This window comes from Lepisosteus oculatus, chromosome 24 (genome assembly GCF_040954835.1).
Source record: "Lepisosteus oculatus isolate fLepOcu1 chromosome 24, fLepOcu1.hap2, whole genome shotgun sequence".
Classification (NCBI taxonomy): Eukaryota; Metazoa; Chordata; class Actinopteri; order Semionotiformes; family Lepisosteidae; genus Lepisosteus; species Lepisosteus oculatus.
In genome coordinates, this window is record NC_090719.1 from 1,826,103 (window position 1) to 1,850,740 (window position 24,638).

At 56.8% G+C, this 24,638-nt stretch overlaps 2 protein-coding genes across 11 annotated transcripts in view; both read right to left on the reverse strand.

The window, feature by feature from the left end:
• cacna1ba (calcium channel, voltage-dependent, N type, alpha 1B subunit, a) overlaps positions 1-1,132 on the reverse strand; it is a 167,031-nt gene extending 165,899 nt beyond the window's left edge. The window contains exons 1-2 of the mRNA XM_069183194.1: positions 1,044-1,132; positions 566-872 (exon numbers count right to left, since the gene is read on the reverse strand). Coding sequence (XP_069039295.1) covers positions 566-872; positions 1,044-1,050 — 314 coding nt within the window. The 5' untranslated portion in view covers positions 1,051-1,132. The remainder of the gene's footprint in view (positions 1-565; positions 873-1,043) is intronic.
• Positions 1,133-2,996: 1,864 nt separating this feature from the next.
• LOC102691045 (histone-lysine N-methyltransferase EHMT1-like) overlaps positions 2,997-24,638 on the reverse strand; it is a 47,391-nt gene continuing 25,749 nt past the window's right edge. For 9 of the 10 annotated variants that reach the window (XM_069183186.1, XM_069183190.1, XM_069183193.1 and 6 more), the window contains 26 exons: positions 23,653-23,737; positions 22,496-23,067; positions 21,627-21,777; positions 21,091-21,227; positions 20,652-20,849; positions 20,219-20,302; positions 19,366-19,483; positions 18,599-18,712; positions 18,058-18,203; positions 17,682-17,825; positions 16,862-17,088; positions 16,305-16,493; positions 15,165-15,247; positions 14,849-14,955; positions 14,148-14,270; positions 13,267-13,368; positions 12,741-12,845; positions 12,329-12,483; positions 11,104-11,271; positions 10,372-10,516; positions 9,293-9,370; positions 8,212-8,327; positions 7,509-7,595; positions 6,743-6,821; positions 5,696-5,871; positions 2,997-5,081 (listed from right to left, as the gene is read on the reverse strand). In XM_069183186.1, coding sequence (XP_069039287.1) covers positions 4,886-5,081; positions 5,696-5,871; positions 6,743-6,821; positions 7,509-7,595; positions 8,212-8,327; positions 9,293-9,370; positions 10,372-10,516; positions 11,104-11,271; positions 12,329-12,483; positions 12,741-12,845; positions 13,267-13,368; positions 14,148-14,270; positions 14,849-14,955; positions 15,165-15,247; positions 16,305-16,493; positions 16,862-17,088; positions 17,682-17,825; positions 18,058-18,203; positions 18,599-18,712; positions 19,366-19,483; positions 20,219-20,302; positions 20,652-20,849; positions 21,091-21,227; positions 21,627-21,777; positions 22,496-23,067; positions 23,653-23,737 — 3,885 coding nt within the window. In that variant the 3' untranslated portion in view covers positions 2,997-4,885. The remainder of the gene's footprint in view (positions 5,082-5,695; positions 5,872-6,742; positions 6,822-7,508; positions 7,596-8,211; positions 8,328-9,292; positions 9,371-10,371; positions 10,517-11,103; positions 11,272-12,328; positions 12,484-12,740; positions 12,846-13,266; positions 13,369-14,147; positions 14,271-14,848; positions 14,956-15,164; positions 15,248-16,304; positions 16,494-16,861; positions 17,089-17,681; positions 17,826-18,057; positions 18,204-18,598; positions 18,713-19,365; positions 19,484-20,218; positions 20,303-20,651; positions 20,850-21,090; positions 21,228-21,626; positions 21,778-22,495; positions 23,068-23,652; positions 23,738-24,638) is intronic. The other variant, XM_069183187.1, reaches the window with a different exon arrangement.

The following is a 24,638-nucleotide window of genomic DNA, read 5'->3' on the forward strand; positions in this document are numbered from 1 at the left end:
GGGGCTGCAGGCCGTGAGGTGTCCAGCTCAAGGAACTCGCTGCTGCTTTGTGGGCGAATGGAGAGCTGTTCCTGTGACGGGTTCGCTACAACATACAGCACCTGCCTCCCCAAACGCAGTCGGCGTGCCCACCTGCACCGACCGGACTCGTTCTCCAGGGGATTTACTCACAAGTCAATAAAAGCCGCCGAGGACGCACTGTCAAGTCTTACGTTTACGACAATCGCGTAGCAACGCCAGTTGTCCTCGTTTTAGAAGCACGCGCGGTGAGCTGCCGTTTTACAAGCACGATGCTTGTCTTATAGAGTTAAAAAAGGGAGGGGTCATGCGTCGGACATGGCGAGCTGCTTTCGCCGGCCCGGCACAAACCAGCGAGAGTTTGGGGAAATATTCTTTCCCGGCTTCATGACTACTTTCAAGTTTCATTTCCCAGTTTCCACATTGCAAAGCGGCCCCGTGTTCTCTCCTGACCTCACCGCCCTCCTCCCGCCTCCCTCCCGCCCTCACGCCCGCGACAGTTAGCCGTCTTTCAGGTCACTTTCTCCTTGAAACAAGGCCGCCTTACCCGTCCGTGCTGGCCTGCTCGCCGTGCTGCGCCCGGTGGCTCTCCACCACACCCTCGCCGCCCGGGGCCACACCCTGGCTCTCCCCCGGGGGGCTCCGGGCCTGCCCCGCCGCCTTCAGCCGCAGGACGGAGCTGTAGTGGCTGTCGGGCGGCCCCGGCGCTGGGGGGCTGTCCGTCTCGGAAACGTCACCCCGAACCGGCGGCTGCTGGCGCTCCAAGTCCGGGGAGCCCGGGTACTGGGACCACGACCCGTACTCCGAGCCCAGCGTGAGCATCCTCCAGCTGCTGAACGTAGCCGAGCGGACCGCTGCGAACAGAAACACACGTCGGGCCCGGCTCGGCAAAACCGGCGGGGGGGGGGGAATTTTTCCTCACAGCGCCTCCTTCTGGGTTCCGGTGTTCCGCTCTTATTTGCCCGTCAAACCCCCCCCTCCTCAGTCTTTCAACCGCGCTATAAGACGCCCCTCTCTCCCCTCACCGGCCATCGACGCCGCCGGGCGAATCCGGGTTCAAACCGAACCGCCAAGAGCCGTTAGAAAAACGCGCTCGAGCGGCGTCGCGGTGGGCGTGCGTCACTTCCGCAGCGGGAAAGAGGCTCCAGTGCGAGCGACCCCCCGCGCCCAGTGCAGAGGTCATGACCTCAGGGCGAGAGCGTGTTTAGCAGGAGATCAGAGGAAAAGGATCAAATGGGACGTTATTAAAACAGCCGGAGACTACTTTCCGCCCCTTACCGGACCTGCAGTTGTGTTCGTTTCAGTAAGTTCTATACGATAATGGCCACACAGCCGGCCAGTATCCTACCGTACACCAGTGTGGACCGCCTTTCGTCCCATTTTGTGTGCGATCTTGTGCGTCTCATCGGAGCTCCGGCCTCGCTGGGGGGTGACTTCCTGTCTGGAGACTGTCCTGTCTCGGAGCTGCAGAAGGGAGCTGTCCCACACGGCGATTATTCCTGCCCTATATCCCCACCGGTGCCCTGGTGCCCTGTGGCCCTGCGGAGTATCTGATCCACTGTGACAAACCAGCCACAGCGGAGCCCTCCCCTTCCCCGGCAAGCAAGGGCTCGCTGCTTCCTCCTGGTAATCAGGAAGGGAGCAATCATCACATAGTTTATACAGCTAAAAGCCCGCTGACATACCCTTCGCGTGCCTGCGTGCTACTGGGAGGTTTCCTTTTACATTGAAACTGCTCAGTTCTCAGGAAGACAAGGCTGCAGTGGTCCACCTTTTCCAAACCTGTTGCACCTCACCGTCGGCTCACATTAAGAGGAGGAAAGTTACTTGTTGGGGTATCTTCTAAAGCAGTGCTTAATCCAACCTTGCCCCTGGGGTACTCCTGTGTCTCCCTTCTCTCACTCCAGCTGAGCTCTTTGTCAGACGTGTTGGACCCTTAATTCAACTTGGCCTGGTTTTGAGAGGCTCACCAGCAGTGGAACACATTTTTAACGATCAGAATGACCCGTTTGCGAAATGCAAACGTGACAGAGCTCCTCCTGTTTGGGATTATTGTACGACCAGGTTGCATTTAACACAAGTCTATAAATCACTAAGAACAACTAAAATTTGAGCAACTGTAGGAGGTTTTTCTAACCATGGGGAGATCTTTCCTGCTGTATTTTACTGGTAATACTACACGCGCGAGAGAGAGATTATTCGAAACCCAAGAAATGGTCGCAGAAAATAATTTAACCGATGGCTCAATCTTAACTTCATTAATCTCGAATTTCACATAATTTAAGAGCTCAGCTGGAACAAAAACCTCAAACTGTTTACTTGTTTTCTCGTACATTGACTAGTGTTGGTTTGTATATTGTCTTGATGCACTGCCTGCACTTTGTGTTTTTACACTTGGTTTAACAATCGAGAGACTTTCTGTCAGTAAGAACTCCATTGTACCAGTACATGTACAGGTTACATATGGCAATAAAGTTCAAGTTCAAGAGACTGAGGCCTTCCAGCTCAAGGGTGGGGTTGCTTGGTGTTGCAGGTCTCAGGAGTCTGAGAGCAGCGCTAACTGTGGGTGTGTGAAACAGTGCAGTTCATACAGGCAAGTGGTCTGGATACCCCTGTACAGGGGGCTCTATACTTGCAGCATTGCACATCAATTTACTACCAACACTGCTTCTGAAAGACATGCAAAAGAGGGGAGAGTCCAAGAGCAATGCCACCAGTTCTCCGGTTTGTTTCACACATGCTCTTTGTCACCGTTGCTCAAGAAACGCAACGGGGTTTCCCTCGGAAAACAAAAAAGAAAACCGAGGCTGAACTGGCAGAAAATGTTTTGAGCGCCGAGCCCTGCCAAGAGGTCTTCCCTTTGAGCGGACTGGATCCCGGCCGCCATCCGCGGAGATCACCACCCGCGCTGGGAAAGACCGGGCCGTTCAGTCCCACCCTCTCGCAGCGGGAAAACGCACGACCACCAACCACGGCGGTTTCATTAGTAGTAAATTTATTGGAAAAAAAAAAGAAAGATACAACCAAGGAGACTGAACATCTCAGCTTACTCTCCAGAAATCGGTAACAGAAAGTAATCTTATTACATTTTTTTGTATTTAGATCTTAGAGAATTTGCACTGAATACTATATACTGTACTAAACCACTTACTTTAGAAAAAAAACATGAGGGGGAATAGTGTAGTTTTACCATCAACAGAGAATGAGGGGAGGGAGGGATCATACAGGCTACCTACAATACTACAGTTAGAAAAATTGACCGTAAAATTCAATGTAAAAAAAACGAACATTTTTTTTTTGTATTTTACAACTTGTTCTCACTTTGCAAGTATTAAAAAAATAAACCGAAAAAGAAAACACCGTTATATCAGCACCATTGTCTTTTGTCCCCTCCCCCCAGCACATTCGTCTACTTTTGTTGTGTGGGTTTTCCGTTTTAGAAAGTTTGTGTTGTCGTTTTTTCCAACTCCCGTTGCAAATGTCCCATGGAGGTGTTGTCGACAGACGGGGGGTTCTTGCTTCGAAGAATCCAGAGGAAAAAAAAAAGAGGGCAAGTCAGTCTGTTGTTCAGGTAGCATGCTTCACCGAACAACCACCCGCCCCTGACCCATGCTTGCCAAGCGCTTCGATACTGGTCTTCTCCAGCGTCGCGGTGGGGGAAGAGAAGAGGAGGAAAGCAGCTGTGCAGAGGACCGGGCTGCCCTGGCACCAGAATCGGGGCCGCCCAGCGCCAGTCCCGCGCACGGAGAGGAGGGGGGCGGAGGGAGAGGAGGCCTCTGACGAGACAAGTCGGATCCGGTGAACGTCGGTCCACAGATAAAAAGGGGAGGGAGGGAAATGCGGAGGAAAATCCCGGAAACGCAGAAAGGGAGGCGCTGGCTTGCCGGGAGCAACGCCTCCAGCCCACCGCTCGCTCCATTCATCCCCTCGGGAGGTGCGGAAAGCGACTGTCGCCATCGCTTCATCGTGAAAGCTACATGATTTCGCTCTAGAGGAAAGAAAAGTTCCAGAAGAAGTTCTGCACCCAAGAGCTGGTGGCTTGGAGATATTAAAAAAAGGACAAAACCTATGTGCAGAAACTGAAGATTATGCGCTGTTTTTTGTAGAATGAGTTGACGTGTCCAGCCCATCTGCTACACAAGAGCATTCTGGGTAAGAGTGTTGGCCATTTTTCGAGTCGGTTCAACTGGTTCTTTCCTATAAGGAATGGCATTGCTACACCTCGCCGATAAGAACGCTTATTCCAATAAATAATTCAAAGTACTATTATCGCCAAAGATATTTCTGATGTAAATATGACGTATGGTGGATGCTGGAGGTAAGGGCTGCAGAGGCAACTGAAGGAAAAAAGGCAGAAGTGTCCAGCTCACATGCTACAACAGCATGCTGGGTTCCCTGTAACTCTCCAGATTTTCTCTTGGCAGCAAACCCCGCCACCCTGACAAAAAAAAAAACTCACGTCCTGTGGCGTCTTGACCGCTGACCAGTCCGGAGCGAAACGCTGGAGGAGTCCGGAAATTGATTTTTTTTTTTAAATCAAGGTATAAAACCTAAAACAAGAGAGGCACCCATGCTCACTACCCACTGGAGGTGCGCGTCCCAGTCGGCGATCTCTGAATGAAGAACGGTCATCCCCCGCCACAGCCGCCGTCCAGTGCGCTAACCTGCTAGTGTTTTGGGTTCCCGGGCCGCTCTGGGAGAGGCTAGGTGCGGTTCGGCCGTGACCGTGTTTGGCGGGGCTGTAGGGGAAGGGAGTCTCGAGTCTCGAAGTGCTCCTGTGCTGGACTGCTGTGGGCAGAGGGAGGCTGGCTGGCTGGCTGAATGTCTGGCTGGTTTCGCTGGCTGGACGTCTGCGCCCAGCAGAGCCTCAGGAGGGGCTGGAGGGGCTGGAGGGGGCGGCGGCGGAGCTGGTGTCGGGCAGCGCGCTGTGCGGGGCCTCGTCCGGCGTGCTGTCGGCCTGCCTCTGTGCGATGGCCGCCGCCGAGTGCTTGCACTTGGGGGAGGAGCACAGGCAGCTGAAGTACTTGGACTTGACCTCCCAGAAGCGGTCGCCGTAGTCGAACCTGCGCGGGAGGCGGAGCACAGACACGGGCATGTCAGAGCACTGGAAAGGTGAGCAAGGACAAGCTTAAGCCACTCATTTTTACAAAACAAGAAGAGATCCCATGTATTAGGACAAGCATTAAATGAAGCTTGGGGATGTAAACGAACCTTATCTCCACTGGTCCATTTCAAAGGCTAAAGAACTGCGCTCAGATAAGCCGACATATACTAGCCCTTCGCTGGGAGTCTCCCCTGAAGCATGGCCCCAGAGAGAGAGATTCAGCACTAACTGAAAACACTCATTCCTTGGACTGTGGGAGGTTAACTGGCTTCTAGGGAAAACTGGCCCTTATGCGAGCGCGTCTGTGTGTGCGCGCCCTGCATTGGACTGGTGTCCCTCCCAGGGCGTACCCTGCCTTGTGCCTGCTGCGTGCCCCGTGACCCTGAACTGGACGAGGGGGTGAGAAATCGCAGGGATGAAAGCATTAAAAGTGCACCGACACCTGCAGTGAATCTAAATGTGCGCTCCGGCGAGTCCGCACGCAGAGGTGCAGTTAATCGTGCGATTAACTCTAATGATACACGTCGGCACACTGATCTGCGTCTCCGGCCCCCTCGGTCGGTGCGGTCGTACCCGAGCTCGTCCCCCGCGGAGATGTCCCGGGTGCTGAAGAAGGCGATGCGGGGGAAGCGCAGGTCCTGGTGGGAGGTGAAGACCCGCACGGGGAACAGGTTGGGCTCACACATGTGGTTGATGAACCGGCTGACGTTCCCGTAGAAGCGCGCATCGATGCAGTACACGTCCCCCACCTGGACAGGCGGACACGGGACACGGGGCGTCCATCCACACGCACACACAGGAGCAAAGACAGACAGACAGACAACGGGCTCGGGTTAGAAGCCGGCAAAAAATAAATAAATACCGACCTGCGGGAAATTCTCTACCTGCGGTTCTTAGAAAGAGACCTAGGAAGAGATGGCAGTTCAACAACAACAAAAAACAACAGTTCATAACTTAAACATCTAAAAGCTTCACCTCCTCCTGATTGGCTGGTGGGAACAGAAATGAGCAGCTAGATTAAAAATGCAATTAGGCATGAAATGAGAAACCTCACCGTAATTAGCGAGAAATATTTTGCTGACAAGCAGCTGCAAGGCATCATCATGTTGAGCAGCCTGCCTTGCCCATCATAGCCTCTTTTCCTGCATGAGTTATGAGAGGAGCACTGTGTTCCTGCCTCTGTAGAGCTTCCTGTTCTCCTCTCGGCTGCACAGAAACCGGCGTCTAACCTCCCTGCCCCCCTCCCCTACGCCCATCCCCGGATTTCCTGGAGGAAAAGCCATGACAACAGATTTGTCGCCATGACGATCCGCATCCAGCCCTGACCATGCAGGCCAGCCAGAGTGCTCGGCTATATATAGACCTCTCCTGCCTGTACTAATTGTGTACCTTTCTTTATTAAAAACCCCCCTGCGCCCCAGTTGCGGTTTTGAATTTCAAGGAAAACACCCTGCCCCCTTTCCCCCCAGAGAGAATTTAATTATTGAAGCACAGGTCCTGCGTCACCTCAGAAAAGAAAAATGATACGGTCAAGGATGGAAAAGCAGACCCTCATGGCAAAACCAGAACCCGGCTTGACTCCAGACTGGAGCCCACTGCCACCTGTATCCAACAGACTACCTTGTTGTCTAGGTCAAAGAGGTACGAGTCGTCCTGCCTGACGTCTGCCTCCGAATCGGAAATAAGCTCCCCGACGTACCTGTCCAGAGACAAAGGAAAACCGCATTGAGGAGAGCGAGCGTTGGCCGAACGGGCTGGCAGATCCGCCTAGCGAGAGAGAACGTCTGGTGCTGGGAACTCTCATACCTTAACCTCAAAGCCACGGAAAAGCGAATGATTTGCCGTGCAGCTGAATACAGCTTTTACGTGTAGATACGGCACGGAGGAGGGGGAGGGGGAGAATTCCTCGCCGTCATCGAAGACATTGCATGCAGGTCAGGCCCAGGCGATCTGCGCTACTTGGAAATGCGGTTTTAGATGGTTGGGTTTTGTACACATTTGCATCATTTGTAGCCCCCATCGATTTGGGATCTGCAGTCAGGGGGTGGGGTCTGTGCAGCTCTCACTGGCACCGAGCTCGCCAGCGGCGTTGTGGCCCGGTCAGCTGGGCTCCATCACAGTGAATTATTAAGCCTTCACTGGCTCTGCCATCACTCAGGAGCTCATTACCGCGGTCTCGCGGCAACACCGCAAACGAGAGGGGCGTCCCGGTCTGTCGGGCGCACCTGGGCCTGTCAGCAACGTGTCGCTCCGAGGATGCCGCCCTGCGGCTTCTCGTTTCCCACCCACGCGCCGTCCGCAAGCCGGGACACGGCGCGTGGAGCCTGGACCACGCCGGGCGCGGACTCTCGGGTGGGGTGGCGGTTGACGGGGGGGGGGTACTCACTCGCACACGAACGTGCCCTGGGGGATGTCCTGCAGGGTCCGCACTCCCCAGCCCATCTTTCTGGTCCGAAAGAGCTGCAGTCGTGTCCTGTGGAGAGACGGCGGGCGGCCGTTACAGATAGACCCCCGGCCCGGGACCAGCTCGAAAAGAGAAGCTCTTTGTGTGAACGAGCTCGTTACTCGACAGGTCTGCCTCCCTCTCAGACGCAAAGAGAGATGCCGCGAAAGAAACAGCCCTTTGCCGTTCCTTCTTTTAGTACGACTGCGGCAAGGCTGCCTGTGTTTATTAATGCAGTAAGTGGACAACAGAGGCTGTAAGTAAGTAATTAAGGGGTAAGTTTAGATCTCAGGCTCGGGGAGGAATTCAGTCAGGACGCTGATGTTGACACCCTTGCTCTGATGAACAGCCCAGGACGCACGAGGATAATTCAAGTTCCTGACACCCCATATGAAGGACAGCCCCCCTTACGGCACAGAGTCCCCTGTGGCCACAGAGACCCCTGGCACCACATTTGGGCACAGGCGTGGAAATCCTGGGCCAGATGGAAGAGGGAAAGGCGCCGCCTAGTGGTCCTCTAACGCAGCAGCAGTCTGGGTCTCCCCCGTCCCAGGACCGACCCGGCCCGGCCCTGCTGAGCTTGAGACCAGGCTAGCGGGTGACCCGTACCCCCCCAGCCTCCTTCACGGGGACGCCGGCCGCCTACCGCAGTCCGTTCTGCACCACGCGGTTCCTGCAGGTCCTCCAGCACGAGCAGGCGTGGTTGCACTCGAAGATGAGCGGCGGCTCCTCCCGGCAGAACTCCGGCTGCAGGCGGCCCTCCTGGACGCGGACACACAGACGGGGTCAGAGCGCTCGCCCGGTCACTCGCCCGCACCCCCATGACCGGGTGCTTACGCCTACGGTGTGTTAGGGAGGAGGCGAGCGCCACCGCGAAAGCTCAGGCCTGGTGCAGAAGTTTCTGTGCACGGCCAAGCTCCTGGACGCTGGCGCGGGCTTGTGGCCGCTCCATTTCGTGCCTGGTGTTGTGCTGCCCACATGCAATCATTCCCGGACGTCCTGCACTGGCTCCTCACTCAAAAGAATCCTGTCAGTACCGTGCAATATCTGCTTGGGCTTGAGCACTATCTTGTATGATGCAGTAGGGTTGGACAAGCCCTGTCCAGCAGGTACTGTACAGCATAGTAGGCAACCACTAGATCATCACGTTCTGTAGACTTAATTGCAATGTGATCAGTTACAGAGCCCATTTGTTAAATTCTGAAATGTAAACTTTTGTAGGTAAATTCAAATGCCGGTTTGACCATGTTGAATAGAAGGAGGTGCAGAGGATGCAAAAGCTATGGTTGCTTTTCAGAACTATTTTTATTAGGGTTATTTCTAAGTCGAATAACCAGAATCAGCCCTTAGTGAATGTTGTAGTTCCAGAAATAGAAGGGAAATGTGTTTGAAAAATCAAGACAAATAGTGACACTAAGTACAGAGTGATTGGCCCAGCTCCAGTTTCCTCCTAGAGTCCAAAAACTGTCTGGTAGGATCATTGGCTGCTGGGAAAATCGGCCCGGGTATGTATCTGCGTGTGTGTGTGTGTGTCTGCATGTCTGCCCTGCGACGGACTGGTGTCCCACCCAGTGCGTGTCCTGCCCTGAGCCCCTGGCTTGCCGGGATACACTCCACCTCCCCCACAACTCCGAACTGGAAGGAGCGGGAAAGGGTGGATGTAGAATTGGACCCTTTCTTGAAGAAATTAGGCTTGTGCAAAAAAGTGGCGGACGTGCGTGGCTTACCCTGTCGAACCAGCAGCGCAGACTGAGCTGACCACACATGCAGCTCGTGGAGGAGCAGTCGTCTTCACAGACGCAGTACTGGGAACCAGAGACAGAAGACAGAATCCTTGCTGAAATACCAGCTTGTCTCATGATTTAGGTCCGCGTCATTATAACTATTATAACCACCTCTTAGCAGTTTAAAACGGCAGCGTCTTGGGCTAGTGCCATCAAAACACTGCACTACAACAGCAGGTCTCAAACTGCTACCTGTCTTTTCACATGGGCAGAGCTTGTCTACTAAAAGCTCTGAAACTACTGAAATCTAGTGCTTCGGGCTGAGGCCTGTTGCACAGCTTTCATTGTAAAACCGATTGTTTTACAATGTGAAAGTGAATTTAAAACTGAGAACACGATTTACACAAGGGGTAGTGGGAGCATGGAACAAGTTGTGCAGCCACATTGTGGAAGCCATTGCCTTTACTTGTTTTAAGAAAGGGCTGGATGAGATCCCCAGATGGCCCGAATGGCCTGCTCTCGTTGCAACCCGTCTAATGCTCCTAACGTGACCTGCAAATGAATTAATCACCCTGCTTTTAACAAACTCCGGACAGAAAAGTCATGCTCTGCGTCCACAATGCCAGTCGGAGCAAAACTGAGGAAACTCCAGAGGTGCCTCTCAATGTTTATACCATTAGTGTCCGTCTGTCCGGGGTGTCCAAACCTACTCCTAGGGAGACTGTCTCTGGAGGTTTTCCTTGGATCTCCCTGCAGCTGAGGAGCTGGGAGAGGTTGATAAATTGGTCCAGTTAAGGCAACCATGAGCAGATTTAGGTTAAGAGCAGAGCTGGAGTGAAAACTTGCAGATACGCCGGCCCTCCAGGACCAGAACTGCCCACCCATGTGAACTCCAGCCAGCCCTAGCTTCTATGTAAAGAGCTTGTAGCAGGTCAAGCCTGATGTGGTTCAACCTGCTTCAGGTAACGGAAGCCTCAGGTTATCCCTGCCCATGGGTCCAGTCACCTAGTCTGGGTTCCAGCCCTGGGCTCGTCGGGCTGGTAATCCTGTAAAGTACTATGCACAGGTGAGCCGGGCCTTACCTGCAGGTGCGTGATGTTCTTGTCAATGTTCATGGGGGAGGTGACGCAGTTGTCGGGGACGTACTTGTAGTTGCTGGGGCAGGGCTCGTTGTCCACGCCGTTCACACAGGGCACGGGGACCCTCTCGTACCCGCGCGCAATGTCCCTGCGGAGCCACAACAGGCACAGCATCACTACGACACTCAGGGCTGGCCGACTCCTGCTAGCTGGCGTTCGGCTTGGATGCTTTCCAGCAACTATTTTCCGATGAGCGCAAAGAAAAACTATAAAAAGCTCATCTTCTCATCATAAACATCTACGGTATATTGCTTATTTAGTGCTGACAGTTATCCCATTCCGTTGCTAACAAGTGACAAATTGGCCGTGTTCGTTTCATTGCTATCGCCTCCACAGCCTTAAGGTGAGGCTCTTCAAAAGCCTGCAAAGACACAGCTCTTTCCCAGTTCTACTTTTAGGATCAAAACCTTTCGATATTAAAAAAAAAAAATGATTAACTCGCTTCTGGAAGAAACTGAAAATGCAATAAAGAGGTGCCAAAATGTAAGTGATACAATAAACTTTCATGCTTTGTTAGCACACAATGGTGTGCTGCTAAAGAAATATAAAAGGAGATAGCCCACTAATTTACAAGCAAAACCTCTTTAAAACAAGCCGACTTAGTTTGCCCTTTCACTTGTGATCGCAAACGCTCTGGGGGTCCTCTGGGGGCGCCAGGCCGGCGGGGAGGCGCACCTGTTGATGACCCTCTCCTCCTGCCCGCTCTTGTGCGCCGTCGCGTCCTTCAGCTTCTTGCTCATCTGCAGGGCCGCCCACACCTTGGAGTTGAGGCTGCAGCACTCCAGGGGCGTCTCCCCTTCCCTGTTCTTCAGGCTGACGTCAGCCCCGCGGGAGAGGAACAGCCTAGGGGGTGGGGGAGGGGGTGGGGGGGGGGTGGGGCAGGAAGGAAGGCCGGGCAGTTAGAGGGCGCGGCCGTGCCCGTCCCCTCCCTCGCCCGCCGTCCCTGCCGATCTGCGTCCCGCCGCGGGCGGGAGGGACACCAGCCGGCTCGCTCAAACGAGCTTGGGCGTGGTGCAAGAGGTGTGACCGAGATGAGGGGGGGTGCACGTGCTCTTGGGGGCCTGGACAAGGCCGGGGCACCCGATCGCCGCCACGTGGGCCGAGTCGGAAGCGATGCCGTGCTGCGTCCAGCGGCTCAGTGGACAGCGTCCACTGCCACTCCCCGTGGCCCCATGCCTCTACCTGCCCTGTAGCGCTGAAAACATGACAGAAAGGAGCACCTAGTTTTCTAAACCAGCTGTGTGAAAACAGCGGTGTATTTCACGCCTGTCTGCGTCAGCACGGCTCAACTCCGGATTCTGGACCATGTTTTACCAGGTCTCATATCGCTATATCACCCTGCTATATCACCCTAAAGCCCAGCAGGTGTGAGCCTGGCCAGTACCTGGATGGGAAGACCTCCTGGGAGAAACTATGGTTGCTACTGGAAGCGTGTTAGTGGGGCCAGCAGAAGGTCTGTGCAGTCTCTGGAGTCTGTGTGGGTCCTAATGCCCCAGTATAGTGACGGGGACAAAAGGCACCGTCGGTCATTAACAATCCCAGGGTGTTTCTCGAGAAGAGTAGGGGTGTTACCCCAGTGTCCTGGCCCAATTTCCCCCTGGTCTTTACCAGTCATGGCCTCCTAATAACCCCCCTCTCTGAACTGGCTCCATCACTCTGCTCTCCTCCCCACTGAGAGCTGGTGTGGGGGGAGCGGACTGGCGCATCCTCCAGGTGGGGCTGCACACTGGTGGCGGTAGTGGGATTCCCCACGACCTATACAGCGCTTTCAGTGGGGCGTCCAGAAAGGCGCGACAGAAGCGTAAGCGACTCCACGCCGATGTGACAGTGCGGGAGCGTGAACCAGCGCAGACAGCCGCGAAGCCGCCGGTGTGCGCCGCCCGTCGCCGGCGCTACTCACGCCACGCAGTCGTGCCGGTTCTCCCGCGCGGCGATGTGCAGCGGCGAGTCCCCGTGGACGTTCACGACGTGGAGGTCGCTCTTCGCGTTCAGCAGGATCTCGGCGATGTCCACGCACCCCGAGAAGGCCGCCCAGTGCAGACAGATGTTCTCCTCCTGCCAAGCAGAGGGGACACGGTGCTTAAGAGCCACACGAAACCCAGTGAGGAAGAGGCATTCACGACAAGGGAGCAAAAGAAGAAGGAAACCTTAACCACGCTGAGGCTGGTCATCCAGTGCACAGTAATTCTAAACATGGCCAAAAGCTCAGATTAGCAATGCACATGGCTACTGAGGAGGTACTGAGCACACCCAGCGGTCCAGATGTGCACCGTCTCCCAGTCACAGCTGGAAAGGAAAGCTCCGCCACTGACCTTGTCTCGGATGTTGATGTCGGCGCCCCGAGAGAGCAGCAGTTTGACCTCGTCTATGTGCTTGTATTCTGTCGCCCAAATCATGGGTGTCCAGCCCCCGTCGTCCTGGAACAAATCAGGTCACCAGCAGGGATTCACTGTCTGTCTGGGGGGTGGGGGCTCTTACTGGTTCATTTCTGTGTGAAAGGGAACGCCCAACCTCCCGAAAACGACACTCCGGGGCGGCGGCGGCGGCGGCGGCAGATACCGCAGGGTGGAGCTCTTCAGGGACGGGGCTGAAGGGGGGGGGGGGGCGTGTGGCCCCACTCTTGCGATTCACCTCTCAGAGCTCATAAAGGAGCATCAGCCCCTTGTGTCTCAAAGCAGGTGCTTTTTTTTAAAGAAAGTTGTGCATCAAGCACCTGGCCTGTGCTGCAAACTGATTAAAGTAAACCCTCCCCGAATCATCCGTGTCGCAGTTTCTAACTCTCTGCGAGACGCGGCCGCGTTTCCCCAGCTCCCCCGAAACCCCAGGTGACTCCATTACCTGGCAGTTGATGTCTATCGATCCGGTGTCCAGCAGGTGCTCCACGACGTCGTAATGCCCCTTTTTGGCAGCGAGGTGGAGGCAGGTCGAGCCCTCGACGTCCTGCAACGAGAGAAGGCCTCACTCATCGCGGCCCCGGCACCCTGGGGCTCCTGGCGCCCCGAGCTTCTGTTCAACTTCACAAGCCCCTGCGACACAGCCGCGCCCCACTCATGTACCCCCAAACTTAACCGGGATTCTGTCGCTGAAGGACCTACTGCCTAAACCGGGTGGCGTGAACTTCAGCCCCCAGGGGGACTGCAGGCTCCCTGACTGACCTGACTTTCCAATCGGCAACTGGGAACCTTTCTCTCCAGAGCCTCAGAACACTCAAGGCACTAAGCGAACCCTGGATCGAGGTCAGACCGGAAATTCTCAACTCCGAAAGACCTGCACTGTGCATGCGGGCTGCACTGTATATCTAGAGAGAGAAACTAATTCAGGGAATTGACTGGTTGACTAGTTGTAAAGTGAAATGAACCCAGAGGGCCTAGAGGCCCCGCTGGTCCGAGTCTGCCTGAGCTCTAGAGTTTCTGACTGCAGCCAAGACGCAGGTGAAGAAAGAATAAAAGCAAGACATCAGCTCGCTGTCCTGGCTGGTCTAGGGAGTGGGAGCCATTTCTCCTGATTTCTCCCGATTGCCTTCAGGCCTGAAGTCTCTTCCATATCTACCACTTCACACCAAATAGACATCAGCGTCTTTGAACGTTTAGGAGAGACACCTGCTTGGACCTGATCATCTTATTTCACCTTTAGTGTCGGAAAAGGAGCCCAGCATCAAGGCAGGCTCTGAGCTGAGGGTGCGCCTGTGCGCGCGAGGGTGGAGGAGGGGGCTCACTGACCTTGTGGGTGACGATGGCCCCCGCGCTCAGCAGGTACTTCACAGTTTCCAGGTGGCTGTTCTCCGCGGCGTCCATGAGTGGCGTCCTCTGGTCCTCGTCGCACATGTCCAGATTGGCTCCGGCCTTTCGGGGAAAGGATGTGCGTGGGGGGGGGGTCAATTCATTCATTGACGGACTCACTTCGCCAATTGGACATTTTAATCAGAACGAAAACCCGTGTGACAAAAACCGCGTGCTGGGGACGACAAGCTCTATTATTTTTTTTACACCGCCCGTCTACCTTGGGTAGGTGCTCAGTACAACGTTAGGAATCCGAGAAGGATCTTCCGGGTCTCTGCAGGCTCGGCCTGCCTGCTTAATCCGATATCAATCCCAAAAGCCCAGGAATTCCGACAGGGAGAGTCAGAGGCCGAGCACAAGCCCAGGCCAGGAAGTCCCCAACTGGGCGCCGAAGAGCTTCATGGGAAAGGACGTCTATTGGAAACGTGCGTTCTGCTCCTAGGCCGTACGGCCACTCGGCCTGCACGCAGATCACAGCTGTACAGAGACACTACATCGGCATTCTCCTATGAAAAGACTCCTAGGTTGGGAATAAGTGTGAAAACAACAGCGTCCCCAAACATCCCTTCCAAGTCTGTGGTGTCGGACTCTTCCGCAGTGAAGCAGACATGGCCCCACCCCTCCCCTCCCCCCGGACTGACCTGCACCAGCATGTGGCAGATCTCCTGGTGCCCGGCCTCGGCCGCCACGTGGAGGGGCGTGCGCTTGCTCTGGCTTTCCATCTTGAAGTTGGGGTCGATCCCGTCCACTGCCGAGAGCACGGAGAGAAGCCGTTACCCCGGAGCCAGCCGCCCCCACAGCGAGGCACGCGAGCGCGGTCGGGGAGCGGCAGGGCCTAACCGCCACGGAGCTCAAGACGCCCCTCCCTCCTCCAGCAGGGATCCCCCCCCAGACGGCGGCCAGCGGAGAGGCCCCAGCCTCGTTAGAAGACGGTTTATTCATCGGCGAGCCTCATACCCAGCATCATGAGCACTTTCTGGAGCTCCCCTTGCTTGGCAGAGATGTACAGCTGCTTTGGGTGAAACCTCAGCTTCTTAGGCCTGTCAGGGTGACAGAAGGGAGAGAGAGCACATCACAACCTGGCTCAGCGCCCGGCTCAGCCCCATGAGAACAGCAGCCCCGTCACCTGCCCCCACTTTTGTTCCAAGAAGAGGAAGGAGGGCACGTCGGCGGCAGCGAGACAAACCTGCTTCTTGGAAGCTACTAACGGGTGCAAAAGACTCTCCGACGTGCAGAGGATTTTCTTACCAAAGCAACAGATTTTAAGTCTTATTCCTCACTATAAGACAATAGTCGAAGGTATAACACGGCATTTCCTTTGCATACTAAATTTGTTATGATTTTTTTAAATGTAAACGCATAAATCCGATCTCTGCTGTGCTGCGACTTGCACTGGTCTTCCCGGGAGACAGGAGGCCCTTCACTGCTGGTGCTGCTAACACTGGTTTAAAGCCGATCTTGGGAATACGTCGGCATGCGTTGCATGGTTCAATCAGAGCTTAGGTTTAAAATAAGTTACTATCTCCGAACCCATCAAAGCATTCATTTGGAGCTGCGCAATTAAAGGATTGATGGGAGAGAGGCTGTGAACCGACATCTTACTTTGTGAAGTGGGGAACCGCCTCAGCATGCGCAGGCTGCAAAGGATAAAGTAGGTTTGGGTGCACCCGGAGAAGGCTCCACACAGCCGAAACGTTGCGTTTCTTTTCTGCTCTTTTCAGCAGGGAATAAATCTTTACTTGTTCCTTCGCATCGGACTTTGTCGGCCATCTGGTTCATCACGTCAAGTGAAAACTCATGTGGTCGTTGCATGTGACTTGGTATGAAGGATTAGGCGCAGTAAACAACACCTGGGAGCAAGGAAGAGTCGAAGAACCGCTTGCCTCGCGTGCGGGCAGCTCGGTTCCTTTCCCCTGCAGATCTGATTATCTCAATCATGCCCTGGGTGGGACGGCTTCAATTTCAAGCGCTCAACGCCTCAACTGCTTCACCCTACTGCTATACAAGACCGGCTGAACCATCGATTCGTCTGCTTCTGCGTGACCTCTGTGCTGGTCCAGGTGAATACAAGCAGGGGGGCTTCGGAGGGGGGCTTACTTCTCAGCATCCAGCGCCAGGAGAACGCTCTCCAGGGTTTCTTTGGCTGGTCCCTGCGACATCCCGGAGGAGGGGGTCACCGCCCCCCACCGCGAGCTGCTGGGCGACCCCGACGAGTCCGACGCCTCCGAGGGCTTGGGCGCGGAGCTGTCCGCCTTGTCCTCGCTGGCCAGCCTCATTCGGGAAGTGCTGGGAGGGAGAGGGGGAGAGAGAGGATGAAGGCTGGTCGGCCCCCGAGATCTGCCGGATGGCTTACAGAAACGGTAGCCGCAGGGAGACGAGACGAGGCAGCTGGTCCCCCCCTATTCCGAAGGCGTGGGCCCCCACAGCGGCAGGAGCCCCAGTGACAGGACCCGCCAGCGCCCGGCTCTCCTTAGGAAGGAGCATGGCGACACAAGCACAAGCACGTGGGGCCTGACCCCGATGCTCACGCAGAACAGAACCCAAGGGACTGATGGGAAGATGGGGGCAGGTACCACTGTGCTTGGGCAAAGCGCGAGTACTGTCAAGGACAGCGCGGCCCGACCCGAAACCGCCGGAGGCTGCGGCGCACTTACCCGCCTGTGGTGGTGTCGGCCTTCCCCTCGGTGGCGGGGGGGGGCTCCTGGCCGGGGGCCACGGGCACCATGGAGGTGGTGTCGGCCTTGGCGATGGTGACCTCCTTGGCCTTGCCGGCCTCCTCCCCGCAGTGCGGGCAGAAGCTCCGCCCGTCCATCACCGAGGCGCAGTCCTGGTGGAAGCGGTGCGAGATGTTGCTGTCCGGCTGGCATTCCATGAACGTGCCCTGCATCCCGGGAAAAAGAACGATGAACCGAGGAGGCTCGCATTTCAGGGACGGTGTCGTCCTTTCTCCTCTTCTGCAGACACCCGTTCTCACGTTCTTCAGTCCCCATCACCACAGGATGGTGCCAAGACCAGCTCCTTAATTACTTAATTGATCGTCGGCAGCATCAATGCCGTAATTACAGTGCTGCCAGCAACCAAGGGACAAAGCGGAGTAGCCCCGGGCCAATTTAAATTGCGACGAATCCAAAATCTGGGGGCGGTTCCGAGACTCTGCAGTTCCGAGTGTGGAACAGCCCTCAGGTTAAACCCTGGCTGTGTTTTATCTTTAAGTTCAACATGCGGGCAGAGGAGGAATAAGGGGCCTCTTTGGGCCCCACGAACAAGGCAGAACGGCCCTCGGCCTTCGCCAGATTGGCGGGACACAGCGGAGGAGCCCAGCCGGCAGGCAGCAGGGTTGCTGCACGACCCAGCGGAGAATTTAAGAGCAGGACAGGCGCCATCGAGGCACCCCAGAGAGGAGCCCGGAAAGCCCCCGGCGAAGAGCGATCGGAACTGCCCTGTCCCGATTTTGGATGGCGGGGTGGCCCTTACCGCTCTGCAGAAGTAGCCGCAGCCGGGGCAGCACTGGTGCTTCACCATGCCGGCGCGGTGGTCCTCACACAGCACCAGCAGCTGGACCGAGTTGGACGGGCGCATCATCTCGTGCTTCATCACTCCGCTCTGGCACCGGCTCAGCTGAGAGAGAGGGGAGAGAACAGCGCCTGAGAGCGGGCCGGGCGGGCCGGGCGGGCCGGGCGCGGAGGCAGAGGGCACCGGGGGGCGCCCCCTTGCAGGCACAGGCGCCAACTGCCGGCACCAGCCTATCGGACGGGGGGGGGCTTGCTGACGACCCCAAAACAGATACGAGGAAGCTCAAGAGTGAAATCACCGCCTGTCCTGACAAGGCGTGGCTCAGCCTGCGCCGTACCTGCCCATCCACGCTCTCAGTGGCCATACACTTCTTGTTGGCCAGTGTCAGGATCTCCCGGCTCTTGGGCGTCTCCATCCTGCAGCTGCACAGGGGCAGCTCCTGCACGGCATCCACATCCATGGCTTCCGAGCTCCCGGACGCACCTGCGGAGAACCCGAGAGAGGGGGAGGGGTCAGCTCCCGTTTTCTCCACATCCCAACTCCCCATTCCATCCCCAAGAGCTTTTCTCAAAACCGGCCCGCATTTTCAATCCCTTAACAAGTTTCACATCCCCTCTAATCCGATCCGAGAGCAAGCGAACCCCTGTAAAAAAAAAAAAAACAGACCTGGAATGCATACTAATAAAAAGCAACAAAATCCCAATCACATTACAGGGAAGTCAACCGATGCTGCAATACACAGCAGCCACCACCAGGGGGAGAGCTCCCAACCCACTCTGTGCTAAGCCATCTTGGCAGTCAAAGTCCACAACCCTTCTCCAGCACGAGTCCAGGCCTCCCGCCTCCTCTCGGCTGCTGCTCTCCTTGGTTTCTCTCACCTCTGTGCTGTGAAGAGAGCAGCTCCTCCTGCACCTTCAGGTCCAGCGCGTCCAGGGGCACTTCAGTGTATTCCTTACTGTGGTCAGCCTGGGCGTGGGGCTCCGCCTCATTCCCTGGGCACAAACAGACAGACACGGGTTCACGTCTGTGGCGGCTTTCACGGCAATACTGCAGCGGGACACGCCCAGGGGAACCCGTAGGGTCTCGGTTCCCTCCCAGCCTGCCCTTCGAATCCACCTGCCCGTTTTCGAGCTAGTCCCACCGATACAGGTGAGTCGGAGCCCATCCCAGCAAGCAACAGGCGCTGGCGCGGACCCACGCCAGCGAGGGGAGGGCGCACAAACTCCCCGCGGTCTGTTCTGTCCTCCCCTGCCCTGCCCTGCGAGGCACCCTGCCTTCGAAACAGCTGATCTAGTTACCTACCGAAAACAGTTAAGGAAATGGCTCACTGCACAATCCCATCCCAGTAAATCCCACAGCAGGAATTTTGGCCCCTTTTGGACAGGATCAATCAGTCCTGAGGCACTGACGAGCGTCGGTCTCGGGGATCAAAGGGAGAGGCAGACGTGCAGAATAAGGGTCGCACACCGTCGTCCAGGGGACCCCCCCACCCGCGGAGCTCTTGGTCACGACAGGACCGATCCACAACCCTGGATACTGCTCCCTTCCCAAGCACGTGGGAGGCTGCCTCAGGCTCAAGCCCGCTCTTTCCCGTTATTCCGGCGCCAAGCCCTCCACCGGAACGAGACCCCCGGGCTGGGCTCACCTGCGGCCCCCTCGGCTTTGGGCCGGCTCTTCCGCTTGCGCTTCCTGGCGGGCCGCAGCCAGGGACTGTCGCTCTTCCCCTTCTTCTTCAGCCTCTTCCTCACGCTGGACCCGGAGCTCTGCGGAGCGGACAGCGGGAGGTCATGCTCCGGCCACGCGCAGGGAAGGGGGGGGGTCGGGCCCCCAGGGGGCAATGGCGGCTGAACGAGAGACCCCCGCAGAGGCAGCGGACTCGTCCTCTCAGGCCGGGCTGCTGCAGGAGCCCGATCCAACCAGCACATCCATCCCCATCCACATCCACCCCCCCACTGCAGTAGGACATCCGAAACCCAGACCAACTTGGATCACACCCCACCCCCAGTGAAAGACTGCTCTCCTCCTAAATCCTCTCCATTCATTTGCCAGTTTAAGCTTTTCACACCTCTCCTGTTCTCCCCGAGTTTGGACTTTCATTCTCACCTGCTGGCATATACCCCCCCCCCACACCTCCTTACCTCTCTCCCTCTCACCTGAAGGAAGCCCCACAGTCTGAGGACAGGCGTTTTGTTTCTTTTCTACAAGTTTCAGCACAGAATGAAACTACACCTGTGCTGTTGCAACCGGTACCTTAGTCAACCTCGAGTTGCTCAATGGAGTTTCGCTTAACGCAAGACAAACCGGCCAGGGCGCTAAACCACGTGGAGGTGCGCTCAAAACGGAGAGGAGGCACTTCTTCACACAAAGGGTTTTGGAGTTAAGAACAAGTCTCCCGGTTATGTCCCCTCCTGTGACCTTCTGGTCTTCCTACAGGTGAAAGAGGAGGAGCTAAGGCTGTCTAAACCTGCGCTAAGGAAACCCTCCAGATTCATTTTTACCAAATCCGATTCGTTCCCTTCTTCTTCCCCTTCTTCCTCCTCCGCCGATTCTTCTGATTCCTGCTCCTCCTCCTCGGCCTCCCCCTGCAGGCAACGCACAGGAAGAGCCCCAGTGACATCACACCCCTGACACACCTTGCCAGCGAGAGAGACACACTCTCAGGGTCAAGATCTGTAGAGGTGTCTTCCCATCACCAGTGTGAACTTGGCCAAATAAAGTCAATAGTTATAGCAGTTAGGTGACACTGCTATAACTGAGGGCTCTGGACAAAGAGAAACATGGATGACCAATAGCCCAGAGTTGTGCACCCGCAGTCTATCTTTAAACTCTTGACCTATGAACCTCAGAACCCCCCAACCTGGGCCCAACCAGCTCACGTCACTCTGCGCTGCGCTGTGGGCAGAGGTGCTGGGAGAAGTGCGATTCGCCCACCTTGTGGGTGGCGTTCGCCGTCGTCAGGCACCCCTCCATTGGCGTGGTCCCAAGGTCACCCCCCCCCGCCGGCAGCCACTCCTCCCTGGGACGCTCGCTCGCCTGCTCCTCCTCTTCCTCCGAGTCCTCTCCCTCCTCGGACTCCTCCTCCTCGGTCTCGTTTTCCACGGTCTCTCCGTTCACCTGCGCACTCTCTTTCTGCGGAGCGGGAGACAAGGTCAGGGCAGGGCAGGAAAGCTTGGCCAACCTGTTTAAGGTGACGGCCCAGTTGAGGATTAATTGCACCAATTCAACCAGAAGAATGGTGCTTCTCATAAGCTGCAACACCAAGCATGGCATAAGATTTTGCATTAGGGACTGCAAGTCTCCTAGCACAAGCCAACATGAGCAGCAGTCTGTAAGACGTCAATAAAGCCCCTTCGGATGGCGTGCTCCTCACCTGAGCCCCCGAGGGGGGGTGGGTCATGTTCTTGAACATCTCCAGCACCGATCGCTGCTTCAGCACTTTGGGTTTCTTCTTGGGGGCGAGACTGTACGTCCCCATCCTCCTCTTCTTCTTCCGGGACCCGGCAGCGGCTGAGCAGAGGGGGACAAGGGATGAAGAAGAGCGAAAGAGAAATCCGCCCTCTCCCGGGTCAGCGTGCTCGTCTCCTGCCATTTCTCCGGGGACAGAGAACCCCCCCCAGGAATGGAAACCCCTTGAGACTCCACTGGAAAGGGGAAACTGAAACGGAAGACCCTGTCAAACACCCGAGCAGAGGCGGGAATACCATGCGGACTCGCACCCAGAGGCACCGGTCCAACCCAGTAGGGTCCGAATCCCCCTGAACCCCGCCGGTGCTTCTTCCCCCAGGGGGACTCGCACGTGTCCCCACCGGTCCAGCGGGGCGCCGACAGCAGCAGCCCAAGCGGAGTACCTCGGGGTGCTCCGTCGGCCCCGAACGAACCCGCGACCTTTCCGGCGCCGCTGGCTACCTGGCGGGGGCTTGGCCGTGGCCGCGGCGTCGTTCTGGCTCCGAGGTAGCTGGTTCTGCGAGGAGGGCGCCTGGGGCGGCTTCCCGGGCTCCGCGCCGCTCCTGCCCCCCTCCTTCCCGGCGCTCGGCTCCTTCGGCTCCCTGTTGAGGAGCTGGAAATAAAACCACAGGGGGGCGGCGGGGGGTCAGACTCCTCGCCCCCGGGGACAGAGGGCCAGCCTCCCTGCTGCTCCCAGGCCTAGCGGGGGATTCCCACTCCGGACCGTACGGACACGGCTCCGGGGAAACACTCCGGCAGACTGGCAGGCGGGAAGAGGGATCCGTTAGCGCGGAACGCCTGTTAAATCACAACGCCACTCTTACTGCCCCCGGCACCCACTATTGTAAAGTGAAACATGCATCCTCCAAATACATATATGACAGACATATATTTTTCTGAACAACTGCAACCAACGCCGTCCATGAAAAGAGTTCCTGTGCCCTTATCATAAATACACAGGCTTTTTGTTTCACGCGTCATTAATACGCCGTATAAAATTTGCTAAAGCATAAAAAACACAAACACCCAATAGTAAGCAACTACCCTGCAGCCACAGGGCAGTCCAGATATTCCTGAATTTGAAGGCCAGGCGGTGTTTAATTTTGCCGTGTTTTACTGTTGGTGCAGTTCCCCGTGGTTGCTGGGAATGCCCGCCTTTCCCGGTTTTACGGACGAAACTCCCCTTTAAGCAGGACTGCTGTGCTGGGAGAGGGTCACAGAGGTCGCTCCGGCCTCCGCCCTCACCCCTAGTTTCCCCATGTGCAAACCGCCAGCCCAGGCTTCGGCCTCACGCGGGCAGAGCGGGCGGCCGGAGGCGAGAGGCGGCTGACCTTTAGTGTCGTCTGGCTGGCGGCCGGCCGCGCCATGGTCTTCCGGGCCCTGTGTATCGTCACCGGCGGGTGGAGGTCCTGGCTCGCGCCGTTCTTGGCTTCGGCTTCCGACTTGTCCTCCCCGGGCCGGCCGGGGGTCCACCCCGCCCCCCCCGGGGCCCCCTCGCTCCGGGCCGCGCCGGGGCCCCTGGCCCGGCTGGCCGACGGCGACGGCAGGGTCTTGGCGGCGTGGCCGACCAGAGACGAGCCCGCGCTCGCGCCGCTAGTCCTGTAGGGGGCGGCCTCCGGCGCCGCCGGCTGCTTGCTGAGGATGAAGCCGTTGCTCCCGGTCACCGAGGCCTGGGGGGGGTCCGCAGGCTTGCCCGGGGGGGGGCGGCCCGGCTCTCCGGCCCGCTCGGGCACCCCGTTCTCGCTGGCCCGGCTCAGTCTGTTATTGAGGTCCGACTGCTTCAGCGCGGCCTTGCCGCCGTCCGGGGAGATCCTGGGGGAGCTCTGGTGGCTCTCGCCCATGCCGTTCAGCTCCGCGTCGGCCGCCATCTTGCCGGACTCCGCGCTCCTCTCCGATCCCGTCTCTGCCGGGCAGGGGAAACCGGCGTCAAAGAGCGGCCATGACACCCCCGCACCCCTTCGGATCGCGTGGCGGAGCGGAGCCGAAGCTGCTCCGACCAGCAGCGAGGGTACTGCTTTTCCCACCCGATCCGTCCGGTCACACAGCGCGGTTTTAATTAAAAACACACCGGCGGGATCACAAGGATGAAAAACTGTCTTTCCTCCCCCTAATCCAGCGAAGCGCTTTCTGTCATTTCTTTCTGCAAAATGCAGATTCAACAGCCTCAAAGCTGTTCTTCAGCATCTCTGAGAAGCGCCCCTTAACCACAGATCGCTGCATAAGCACGTGGGGGTGCCTCCCACGTTTCTTAACTTTCTGTACCCAAAGGGTTGTGGGAGTGGGGAACGCGCGGCCCAAGCCACCTGGTTGGGGCCGAAGGCCTGGTTTCTTTAGAGAAACGACAGGAGGACTCCATTGGATCAATTAGCGACTGTCCCAATGAGCTGCAGCCCCCGAAAGGCCTCTTTTGCAATTCCGAGAAGTTGGCTAGTGCTGCAGCACCGTTCTGTACGGCCTGCGTATCGTGGACTGCACCTGCTCTGCTTACCTCCTTCCCTGCTGACCGGCTCCTTCATCACCTCCGTCTTCATGACTTCTCCCTTCCTCGCGCCCCGCTTGGCCGCACCTGTGGGCTGAGAAACACCAGACGCTGACATCACCCAGGGCCCGAGCGCGCCCGCGCGGCCAGGCAGGCCCGGGGGCCGTGCTCGCGCTCGGCTCTGTCCCCCCGGCGGGCGGTGTCCCTTCGCGAGGCTCGTGCACTCAGCACAGAGCGCAAGACGCAGAGCCGCAGCGGTTACGGGCCTGAAAAAGAATCGGCGCTTTCCAGAGGTCGGCAGTTTTTAAGAACTGCTAAATGCACAGCGGGAGTTACAAAAAGCTCTTAAAGGAGGAAGGAGGCCTAAATCACAGCAGGAATCGCTATTCCTGATGGGGATTTAGAACAGCCTGGCAAGTTCTCTAGGGCTCTTTAAACCTCAACAGCTCGATACCAGGGACTGGGCTGGACTCGTCCATTTATGGCTTAACTGGACCACTAAGCCTCCTCTCAGGTCTTGACTTGTTGGACGTTTTAATGAGACGCAGAACACCTGCTGGTCTGCAGGTCTTAAGGCCCTGAGTGGGAGGAATTGAACAACCCTAAATACGGATATTCTGAAACAAGCCACTCCTTTTCCTCTTCAGACAGGTGGAGCTGAATTATTTTTCCCAGAAAACCTGTGCTCAAAGACAGAACAAGGCACAGGTGCGAGGCGGCAGAACTGCTCTGCTCTCCTCCGGCGAGGCCTTTTGAAGAGACGATCTTTTCACCTGGGGGTCGGCGAGTGACAGCGCAGTAGATTACACAGCGGTCCGTACAGTCTCTATTGAGGACAGGAGGAACAGTGCTTCCTTCTCAAGCCCACAGCAGCGCACACGGTCCAGTCCGGATTACGAAGTGCCCTTACAAGCCCCAGCTAGCCAAGTCATTGGCTCCCGACAGATGAGTTCAATCGCCTACTTGTGGTCAGAAACCCCCTTCGACCACGGTAC